This window comes from Micromesistius poutassou (genome assembly GCF_964030765.1).
Source record: "Micromesistius poutassou genome assembly, chromosome: 6".
NCBI classification, from domain to species: Eukaryota; Metazoa; Chordata; class Actinopteri; order Gadiformes; family Gadidae; genus Micromesistius; species Micromesistius poutassou.
Genome location: NC_140276.1, coordinates 20569270 through 20580824, shown reverse-complemented (window position 1 = coordinate 20580824; position 11555 = coordinate 20569270). Strand labels below are relative to the sequence as shown.

Sequence of the window (11555 nt, the reverse complement as noted above, 5' to 3'; positions counted from 1 at the left end):
CCCGACGCAGCGGAGCAGCGGAGGACCGGAGGACCGGAGCACCGGAGCACCGGAGCACCGGAGGACCGGAGCACCGGAGCACCGGAGCACCGGAGCACCAGAGGACCGGAGCACCGGAGGACCGGAGCACCGGAGCACCGGAGGACCGGAGGACCGGAGCACCGGAGGACCGGAGCACCGGAGGACCGGAGCACCGGAGGACCGGAGCACCGGAGCACCGGAGGACCGGAGCACCGGAGGACCGGAGCACCGGAGGACCGGAGCACCGGAGGACCGGAGCACCGGAGCACCGGAGGACCGGAGGACCGGAGCACCGGAGCCTGCTGGGTCTCTCTCTGTACGCGGCGAGATGTTCCTCTCTCATCCTCCTCTCCTTTTCATTTCATCCTCCTTTCGACCGTCTTATCCTCTCTGGTCTTCTTTCCTCTCTGGTCTGCTGGTTTGTCCCCTTTTTTTCCCCTCTCCCCTCCCGTACCCTTCATCTCCCCCGTTATATCCTCTTACTCCCACTACTCTCTTCCCTCCCATCTCTCGTCCCCTCGCGTCCTCTCCTCTCCCCTCCTCTCCTCCCTTCCTCTCCTCTCTTTAGACCTCAGACCGCATGGTTTTACTGGGAGGGTTAGGAGGTAATTCCTATCACACTACCATCATTAAATATCTTACTCATGCGGACAGGGGAGATGTCACCCCAAGCCAAACCAGAAACCCAGCAGAAAACCATCAGGGTCCCCCTTGTCTCTGGGAGACAGAAGACCCTAAAAACGGGGTCCCGAGAAGCAGGGGAAACAGAGAGAGAGAGAGAGAGAGAGGGAGGGAGACAGTAAGATTAAGGGGAAGCGGGGGAACGGCAGACAGTGTAATTTGAACGCAGCGATGGCCAGGCAAGGGGCATAAAGAACATGAGATTTATACTGTTGCGTTTGGAGCGATGTCTGCGTTTCCACTGTTGAAGCCCGCGTTGAAGGCCCTCCCATTAGCTTGGTGATAAATAGGAGCCATCGAGAGCAATTAGAGGTTTTATAAGAACAGAGAGCCAGGCCGGGGAGAAAATGAGCCTGTCACTCAGAGTGGGGGAGAGAGATACATAGATATATGAATACGGAGAGAGAGAGAGAGAGAGAGAGAGAGAGAGAGAGAGAGAGAGAGAGAGAGAGAGAGAGAGAGAGGAGAAAGGTATATCATGAAGAGGAAAAACACCAAGTAGTGATGACAGAGAAAGAAGAACTCACTGATCAAGTGTGATTGTAATGTTGTTGTGTGGTTGCATGGTGCCTTGTGTGTGTCTTCTGTGCGTGTATTCCGTCTGTACTGTATATAATAAGTGTGCTTCATTTGTAGTGCTAATGAACGACAATGTAAAAGCAACAATTCTAAAAATAGTCTATACTACTATAATACTAGAGATTTAACAAGCACAAAACCTTTGGAAAATCTTGCTTGCAGGATCAGTTGAAAGAAAAGATGACTAGTTTAAGTTATATTTTTAGTACAACACATGTATTTGTATGTGTTCCTTTTAATGAGAGAAACATGTTTGACAGGAAATGACTCAATGCTCGGCCAATTTGAAACCAAAAATCCTTATTTTTCGGACATGGTGAATTCCAAAATTAAAGTCCGCCTGTGGCTATAAAGGTCCCAAAGGGGCAGAATTTTATATTAAATGACGTTACTTTCGTACATTTTACTGTTTCAGTAATTGTTAATGCATGCTCCTGTAAACTTCCATTAATTTATACTTCAGTAAAAAATAAACACATGAAATATATAAGATCATGGCTGGCTATTTTATAACAGAATAGAAAACTTCCAAAATAAACCTCATGGAAACAATATAAAGCAAGTGGGCATTTTCTTTGCTGGAAAACTGGAAGGAATTGAAAAGTTTAAAATCCCGCTGCTACTGCACACACACACACACACACACAAACACACACACAAGCAATTGCACACACACATAAGCGTACATGTGCATGGACAATAGCATACAGACACACAATTGCACCCAAAGCAAAAACATGAAAATCTGAACACATATACAGATGTGCATATGTGTGCAGGTGCACTCACTCACACACACACACACACACACACACACACACACACACACACACACACACACACACACACACACACACACACACACACACACACACACACACACACACGCACACACACTCAGTTCAACGTTGAAGGCCACCCAATCCAAACAGCGGTGAGGTTTAGAAGGTGTTTGAAGCTGCAGGCTAACCTGACAGACCCTCTCCGGGGACCTGAGACATGCAGGGTGCCTGACAGGAGAGAGAGAGAGAGAGAGGGAGAGAGACAGAGGGAGAAACAGAGGCAAACGAGAGAGCGCGAGAGAGAGAGATTGAAAGAGAGAAGGAGAGAGCGAGACAGAGCGCTGCAGGACTGTAGTTTTGTGCATTAATACGACCTGACCTTGTTCTCTTAAGTACTCTGGGAAACCTCTATATGTAACTCTATAGGGCTGAATAAAAATTCCTCTCCACTCCAAGGAAAACAGTTACTGGCGGCACACCTTCACCTCTCAAAGGCACGTGCACACGCACACACGCACGCATGCATGCACGCGCACACGCACACACACACACACACGCACGCACGCACGCACATATTTTACCCCCCAGCAGGAGCAGAGTGAGCTAACAGGGCGGCACTGTGTCACCTTGCCTGGGAATGGAACCCGCAACCCCAAGTGTCACACACACGCGCACACACACATGCACACAGCACCAACATGTTTTTAAATGGCTCACGTAACACATCAAAGAGAAAGAGAGATAGAGAGAGAGAGACAGAGAGAGAGAGAGAGAGAAATGGAGGGAGAGAGAGAGAGAGAGAGAGAGAGAGAGAGAGAGAGAGAGGATGAGCAGCGGTTGCGCTGACCATCGGACGTTGAGCGGTACAGGGAGGAGGGAGAGGGGCCGGGGGGGGTACTCACAGTCGTCCCAGCTTGGGGTTGGCCTGGAAGAGAAGTTCTGGAAGGACCGTCAGCTTGTTCCTGTTCACCCGCCTGGAGAGAGAGAGACATCCAGAGAGAGAGAGAGAGAGAGAGAGAGAGAGAGAGAGAGAGAGAGAGACATCCAGAGAGAGAGAGAGAGAGACATCCAGAGAGAGAGAGAGAGAGACATCCAGAGAGGGGGCGAGAGAGAGAGAGAGAGAGAAAGAGAGAGAGAGAGACAGACATCCAGAGAGAGGGCGAGAGAGAGAGAGAGAGAGAGAAAGAGAGAGAGAGAGACAGACATCCAGAGAGAGGGCGAGAGAGAGAGAGAGAGAGGAATGAAAGAAAGGAGACAGACAAGAACGAAATCAAGAAGAGAACAAAAGAGATGTATAAAGAAGGGATGGGCAGATGGAGAGAGAGTGGGAGAGGAGAGAGGGAAACACAAAGAGAGGATTTAAATGAAGAATGGACGTGGTCGAAACATCGGTGAGCTGCCAATCGCATTCCTTTGAAGGTCAAGGGTTCACAGTTTAAAGGTCAAACTAATCGGAAAGTCTATCTGCCATCCCGTGACCACGGCCTTTAGGTCATCATACAATATGTGAGTGGGAGTGGGAGTGTGTGTGTGTGTGTGTGTGTGTGTGTGTGTGTGTGTGTGTGTGTGTGTGTGTGTGTGTGTGTGCTCTCCAATTTATCTTTCCATCCATCCCCAGCAGGACAATCACAAAAGTTGATCCTAAAGTTGAATTCATTTTCAAATGAACTGCCTCCATGTTGATGCAGAGTTTGGACTTCACACAGAGTGTAAATCTCGCTTCATATTTGAAGATTTTCTATTGAATCATAGATTATGCAAACGGAGCAAAGCACCCGCAGTGTGAATGCAGCGGGGCTGTAATTAGTTTCTTGCTTCATATTATACTCAAGTCTATTTTCTACGAGTAAATTGTCAAACATTAGTCTGTGCCTGTCATGACGTCTGTCATTTAGTGTGTGCTGGGCTTCACACTGATTCATGGTCCAGCAGAGTTAGTGTGTGTGAGCCCTACAGAACCTCACCACTTCATCACCATTAAAGAGCCGGGGTTTCTCCACAACACATCAGTGGTGATTTGTGAAAAGCAGCATGAGGGGTGGGGGTGGGGGGGTGTGGGGGGATGTTCTGACCAATCCCCTTACAAGGACACGATGTCTTCCGGCTGTAGTTATGTTTCCAGGCTCCTCTCCGAGTCAGAGGTGGGAAAAAATGTGTAATTTGTTGTCGGTTTGTTTGAGCGTGGGCTTCCTCGCCGCGGGGAGATCCGTCGGCGTAGAGCCGCATTCTTTCACGTTGAGCCTCCACAAATCACACCAGCTCAGCACGGTGACCCCTCCACCCTCACCCCTGACCCCCGCAGACACATCAGAGAGCGCCGGGCGAGTCTCTGTCAGCCTGGGCTTTCATTCTTGAGTGTTCACGTATCAGTACTGTCATTAAAAACAGGTGATTTAGCCCCACGTCCGTAACCACGTGGTACCAACACACCCTTGTTGGTTTTGCATTCTACTGATTGGTTAATAGTAGTATAGTAGTGTAGTGATAGTAGTAATGGTAGTAATGGTAGTAGTAGGGTACAATGTTTGTGCTATGTATGCATTGCAACAAAATGCAGTTTGATTAATAGATCTAATCGAATGTCCTCAAGGGACATTAGATGAATAGATCTAATGTCCTCTAATGTCTAATGTCCTCAAGGGTAAAGCTTAGGATAGCATCAACTAAGATTGAAAACAGACGAGTCTGTGAGTCATGAGACAAGATACCTTGAAAATGTGAATGTTTTGTCATAATAATGCATTTTTTTAACATATCAATGAAAAATAAAATCATATCAATAAATACACAAAAATAACGAACAAACAAATGTGTTTAAGATAAAGGTTTTAAATGACGCATGGTTCAGAGTCACCACGCTACCATCCCTCACTGCCATGACAACATCATCATCATCATCATCACATCATCATCATCATCATCATCATCATCCTTCAGCGGGACAGCAGGGTGCCCCCGTACCCACCAGCACCCACCAGCCCTCCCTCCTGACCTCTGACCCCCATCCCTGACACAGCACTTTAACGGCTGTTTAGCCTTAAGGTGATGTGTGTCCTGTCTGACGAGGGCTCTATCTCTATAGATCTATAGAGATCGGTATATAGAGATAGATCTATAGAGATAGATCTATCTCTACTGCGTTCATCACAGACCGCCCCGCCCCATCGCTCCCTGGATTATGAACTCTAAAGGAGCACGTCTTTTATTTGAAGTGTTATTTCTTTGTGCCCGGTCACATGTCTGTAAGTCAGGGGGTCTCACAGGGCCCACGTTCTACCCAGCCAATCAGAGACGCCCCTTCATCTGTCCAAGCCAATCATGATGCGTTTAGGACTGAAGCGTCATCGTTTCCTCTTTTCACAGTAGACACACACAACGATGATGTGTGATTGTGTGTGTGTGTGTGTGTAGTGTGTGTGTGTGTGTGTGTGTGTGCTTATGTGTGTTTGTTTTACTGTGTGTTTGTGTGTGTGTGTGTGTGTGTGTGTGTGTGTGTGTCTGGGTGGGTTTGTATTACTCTGTGTGTTTGTGTGTGTGTGTGTGTGTGTGTGTATGTGTGTGTGTGTGTGTGTGTGTGTGTGTGTGTGTATGTGTGTGTGTGTGTGTGTGTGTGTGTGGGGGGGGTTGTTGGATCAGGGAGGTTTTGTTTTTTCTGTCCTGTCACTCTACTGAGTTTACTAGTGACCACGTGTTAGCTGACAACACACACACACACACACACACACACACAGACGATGAGTGATGTCATAGGATGTACTCACAGTCTCTCCAACAGTTTGAGGTCCTGGAAGGCTCCTCGTTCAATGACGCTGATCTGGTTGTCCTCCAGGTGGCTGAGAGAGAGAGAGAGAGAGACATACAGGGGGGTACAGGGAAGAGAGAGAGAGAGAGAGAGCGAGAGAGAGAGAGAGAGAGAGAGAGAGAGAGAGAGAGAGAGAGAGAGAGAGAGAGAAATAACAAGGAAGAAGTTCATTATCATGAAATCTCAACTGAAGAGTCAAGAAAAAAGTAAACAAATCAGTAAACGTTACCATCTCAAGAAAAGTACTCACCATACAGTATGTTGCAGTTATGCTAATGCGTCTATTGACGTATTAGTTTAGTCATTGACTAAACAAGTTATTGCTTTCAACAGCTACATCACTTGGAAAACAAACAAAAAATAATAATGGAAAAAGACTAGAGAGTTCAAATATCATAATAAATAAATGTGTGTTCAAATGCCTTGCTCAAAGGGCACTTCAGCAGGGGTCCTTGTTGGGACAGAGGTACACACTGCAGAGTCTCTCTCCCTGGAGAGCGACAACTGCTCTCCCAAAAGCCACCATGTCCGACTCTTAGGCCACTGCTGCTAATAAACAGTTTACACGATAAATACTGTTATTTTCTGTCCACTGGTGAGAGTGTAATATCAGTCCTTCACCACAATGATAAAAAACAGATCAAACCTTGCTGGGAGGTGCTTACATTATAAATGGGTTCGATGTTGAAACCGGTTACATGTTCAAATTTGTTCGGTAAACAGCAATCAGCGCGCTGAAAGCACTTGGACGCAGCTCTAACCGCTGTGACCAACGATCACTTTAAGAAACACAGCGTTCCAAAATAAAAGCTGTCACCCTCCAGGCAGCCAGCACAACCAATATCCCACCTCATCCCTCCTGAACGGTCTCAGATAACACACACTTCTCCTCTGACCTGTCACTCAACAGGGGCTCATCTCTCCCTCCCTCCTTCTATCCCTCCCTCCCTCCCTCCCTCCATACAACCTCTTTTGCCTTCTCCCTCTCTCCCTCTCCTCTACTCTCACTCCCTCCATCCCTCACCCTCCCTTGGTCTCTCCTCCCCCCCCCCATCCCTCCACCGTCTCCCCCCTCCCTCTACCTCCCCCAAGCGCTCTCCATCCCTCTCTCCCTCCCTCCCTCCCTCCCTCCCTCCCTATCGGTGGGTCTGCTGTGGTGTGTCGGGGCTTTAGGCGATGTAAGGCGTTCCAGATGGGAGAGCGAGGGGAGGCGTCTCAACGGATACATTTTGTTTATATCTTCTGTCTTATGATGTTAAGAGGGACATCTAGGAGCAGGGGGGGGGGAGAGAGAGAGAGAGAGAGAGAGAGAGAGAGAGAGAGAGAGAGAGAGAGAGAGAGAGAGAGAACGTGTGGTGGTGGAGAATGAGAAATTAGAAAAGAGGAGATACTGGTTGGATTATGGAGCGAACAAAAGAACGATACATACAGGATTGTTGGGAAAATAAATGGATTGGACAGGCAGATAATATAGGAGGAAACAATTGAGTCGTGTGGGAGAGGAGAGAGAAGGAAGAAGACGGGGGGGAGATGAAATGAAATGAAGTTAGACAAAAGAAAGCAAACAATATCAGAGAGAGAGATAGAGAGGGTGAGAGAGAGGGAGAGAGAGAGATAGAGAGGGTGAGAGAGAGAGGAGAACAGAGAGAGAGATAGAGAGGGTGAGAGAGAAGGGAAGGAAAGAGAGAGATAGAGAGGGTTAGAGAGAGAGGGAGAGAGAGAGATAGAGAGGGTTAGAGAGAGAGAGGGAGAGAGAGAGATAGAGAGGGTTAGAGAGAGAGAGGGAGAGAGAGGGTTAGAGAGAGAGAGGGAGAGAGAGAGATAGAGAGGGTTAGAGAGAGAAAGGAAGAGAGAAAGGGAGAGACTGGGAGAGACTAAATCTTGATGCGTCACAAAGCGTTGGGTAACAAGTGATAGAGGAGAAGCAGCAAACCACGGCAGACGAAAGGCAGGATCCAACGAGAGAGAGAGACGAAGATGAGGGAGACAGAGAGACAGGGAGAGAAGGAGAGAGAGAGAGGGATAAAGAGAGACAGAGTAAGATTGGGAGAGAGACAGAGAGAGGGGGAGAGAAGGAGATAGACAAAGAGAGATTGGGAGAGAGACGGAGAGAGGGGGAGAAAAGGAGATAGACAGAGAGAGATGGAGAGAGAGACTCTCTTGAGATAAGGAGAGAGACTGAACTAGACATAGAGAGCGAGAGAGAGAGAGAGAGAGAGAGAGAGAGACAGAGAGAGAGAGAGAGAGAGAGAGGAGGAAGAAAGAGACTGAGAGAGAGGAAGAAAGAGACTGAGAGAGATATTGAGAGAGAGATGGAGCCGGTGGGAGAGGTCTGGCCTCTCTTATGCGGTGCTGTTTTGTTCTGGCGTGACCTCAGTTGTAAATATCTTTTAAGGGATTTGTTTGGACGCCGTGCAGCCGCTCAGTCATTAATCCAGGCCTTGTCATATCAGCGCAGGCTGCCCAGACACACGGACACCGACCGGGACAGAGAGCCGCTTCGTTAGGCAACCAGGGGGAACTCAGGACACACTCACGCTCAGAGAATGTGAACACCACACACACAAGCCCATACACAGTCCTGCAACCACTAACGGATAAACACACACGCACACACACACACACACACACACACAAACAAAAATACTTTAACATCGCTCATAAAACAAACCGAACATCAAATCAACTCTATCAATCCAATCAATCAATCCAATTCCACCCAACCAGGCACCTGCTGCCACCTGTAGAACCAAATCAAGTGGTTGCCATGACAACGCCTCCCCCCTCACGGGGGGGGGGGGGGGGGGGGGCGCGGTGAGGATGAGGGAGTGAATGGGGAACGTGAACAAAGGGGAGGGGTAACAGATTGTTGGGGTCCGTGTAAACATGACATTTCCCCAGCTATTAGCCAGAGCCGGGAGGAATGCTCCAGGCACATTGTTCAACTCTCCCATGGAGGAACTAAAACAAGACCACTGTGTGTGTGTGTGTGTGTGTGTGTGTGTGTGTGTGAGCAGGAAAGAGAGAGAGAATGAGAAAAATAGTGTTTATGTTTGGCTGACGCAGAAGAAGAAAAAGGAGATTGAGACAGAGAAATGTAGATGAGAGAAGAAGAGAGACAGAGGGGAATGAGATGCAGAGTGATTTAATGTGTGAAGCTAATAGTCCCATACATACCTACTTTACTGCACATAACAGTAGTACTGGCGTGTGTGTGTGAGTGTGTGTGAGAGAGAGAGAGAGAGAGAGCGAGTGTGTGTGTGTGTGTGTGTGTTTGTGTGTGTGTGGTGTGTGAGTGTTTATGTAGAGAGTTCACAAGAAGTATCTTCTTTTGAAAGTAATAATACTAAAGGGATGGTTTATTACAGACAACACCAAACACTCTCAAATATGTGCCCATACACACACACACACACACACACACACACACACACACACGTCATGACACTCGCACAAATTCACCAAAAATTACTTTTATAGATATTTATAAATATATATATATATAAATATGTATTTATATATTTACATGAATTTATGAATATGTATATACATACTGTATATATATAGGCTACTTTCCTTCCCCTCTTCCTGCCCTCTCACTCGTACTGTGTGTGCCTCTTTCCCCTGTACCGTTCAGACACACACACCCACCCCCTCAAAACCCACAGCCACCCACACACACACACACACACACACACACACACACACACACACACACACACACACACACACACACACACACACACACACAGCCAATTTCCACTACTGTGTACTATGAAAGTATTTTTATCTGCTTGTCCAAACTGAATGTTGGTGTGGAACAAAACAGCAGGCTGCTAGCAGGGATTATAGTTATTACTGCCGTATACGCACACACACACACACACACACACACACACACACACACACACACATGCATAAGCACACACACACACACACACACACACACACACACACATGCACACTTTCACTGTTTTATACATCCAGACTTTTACTAGACCTTTTCCGTCTGCCACAGACTGTCCTCACCTTGTTTCATCCTCTTACTAACTCACACACACACACACACACACACACACACACACACACACATACACACACACACACACACACACAGGGATATGAGTCTCTTGGGTAGAAGGAGTCAATTAGGACAAAAAGGATGACACAGTAAGAGTCATATTTTACTAAGTATAGCTTTTAGCTGGATAACGACAGCCTACTTAACCTAAACGATTTTTTAAGCTTGTCCCATATTAGCCCGCGGCTACAGCTGCTTTATGTGTGATCCACCTGGACTTAAATCACACTGTAGAACTGTATTAAAATGAACAGATGTATGAATTCACTGTGGGAAATTTAGGAGCACTTTAAACAGGAAACAGATCAAACAGCTAGGTATAATGTTACAATAAGGCAGTGTAGAATATTTTAAAGCAGTGTAATGATTGTGTGAACTCCTTTGGATCATACAGAGTTAATTTATTAACCCAAAACCAATTTTGGTGTATTTTCTACATTCTACGTTCCCGAGAACAAAGTGCTGGGTCATTCTGTCTGGCAAAATGTTCTAAGACCGAGCTCACCATTAGCCCTTCACTATCTCTGTCCCGTGGGCGATGAAACAATAACCGCTGCCAACACTACACCATGGGCTTGGGTGACTTGTTTTTCTGTAGTAAAAACTCACCAGTGTCGGGCTTTCACCCCCTGCGCCTGCTTCCTGTGTAAACCCAAATCCTCCAGGTTGTTGTAACATCTTGAGGTTGTGCTGCTTGTTTAACAAATGGGAGCCGCGCCGATCGTTACTAGCATGTCAGCTCACGATTACTCTATTATTTAACCTCGTAAATATTCTGTAATTACGACCCTGGACTCTGTGGATAGGATGCCCACAGTCTCCTAGCCCTGAAATCTCTCATTAGGGTGGGAAAGTTTATTTTATGGAGACTATTTCCCCCTATAGCCATACACAAGCCTATTAGGTAAATATAGCATTAGCTTAATTGTTCCAACATGGCCGTTTGTTTGTTAATGGCATTCCTTGTAAAGAAAAACAAATACGGGTCACAACACAGTGAAGAATGAGGAAAGAAGGAGACGCAACAAATAAATCATGGGTAGTAAATGTGTGTAACAGAAAGATTATGACTGTGTTGGCCAAGATATATGTAGGCTATAAGGTTCTTTTTACATGTGTTTTCTGTGCTTAGTTCAACAAGGAGAAATGGAGTTCTAGTTGAACTCTGAATATACTGTGTATAACTCTGTGTTAATGTGCTATTTAACTGAAAATGCGATAATAAATAATATATGAGATCATAAAAGTTGGACTTCCCACTTCACAAAAATGTGTGTTGTTGCAGCAGATTAAGGACAGGGAGAGATTATTATGGTTTTGGCCCTGGTTCGTTTTGATTCGTGTCTATTGGTGATTTTAAGTTGTGTAACATGTCAAAAATAAAGCCTTTAAGTTGGTCCTTTAAAGTTGTGTACCTTCAATGAACAATTGCATTTCTTGAGAGTAACAGAACAATCAAAACATGACAACTGACTCACACCATGTTGTGACTGTAACACAATAACACAAAAACAGAAAGAAAGAAATGTACTTACAGAATCCTCAGATTCTTGATTGCGGAGAAGTCTACTTTAGTGATCCGTGTGATGTTGTTCCTGTTCAGATCCCT

The 11555-nt window shown here is 46.4% G+C and overlaps 1 protein-coding gene across 1 annotated transcript in view; it reads right to left on the bottom strand.

The window, feature by feature from the left end:
• The window catches only part of LOC311345171 (slit homolog 3 protein-like), a 151101-nt gene that overhangs the window by 124453 nt on the left and 15093 nt on the right, over positions 1-11555 (bottom strand). Inside the window, 3 exon segments of the mRNA XM_084469549.1 lie at positions 2966-3037; positions 5825-5896; positions 11482-11553. Coding sequence (XP_084325675.1) covers positions 2966-3037; positions 5825-5896; positions 11482-11553 — 216 coding nt within the window.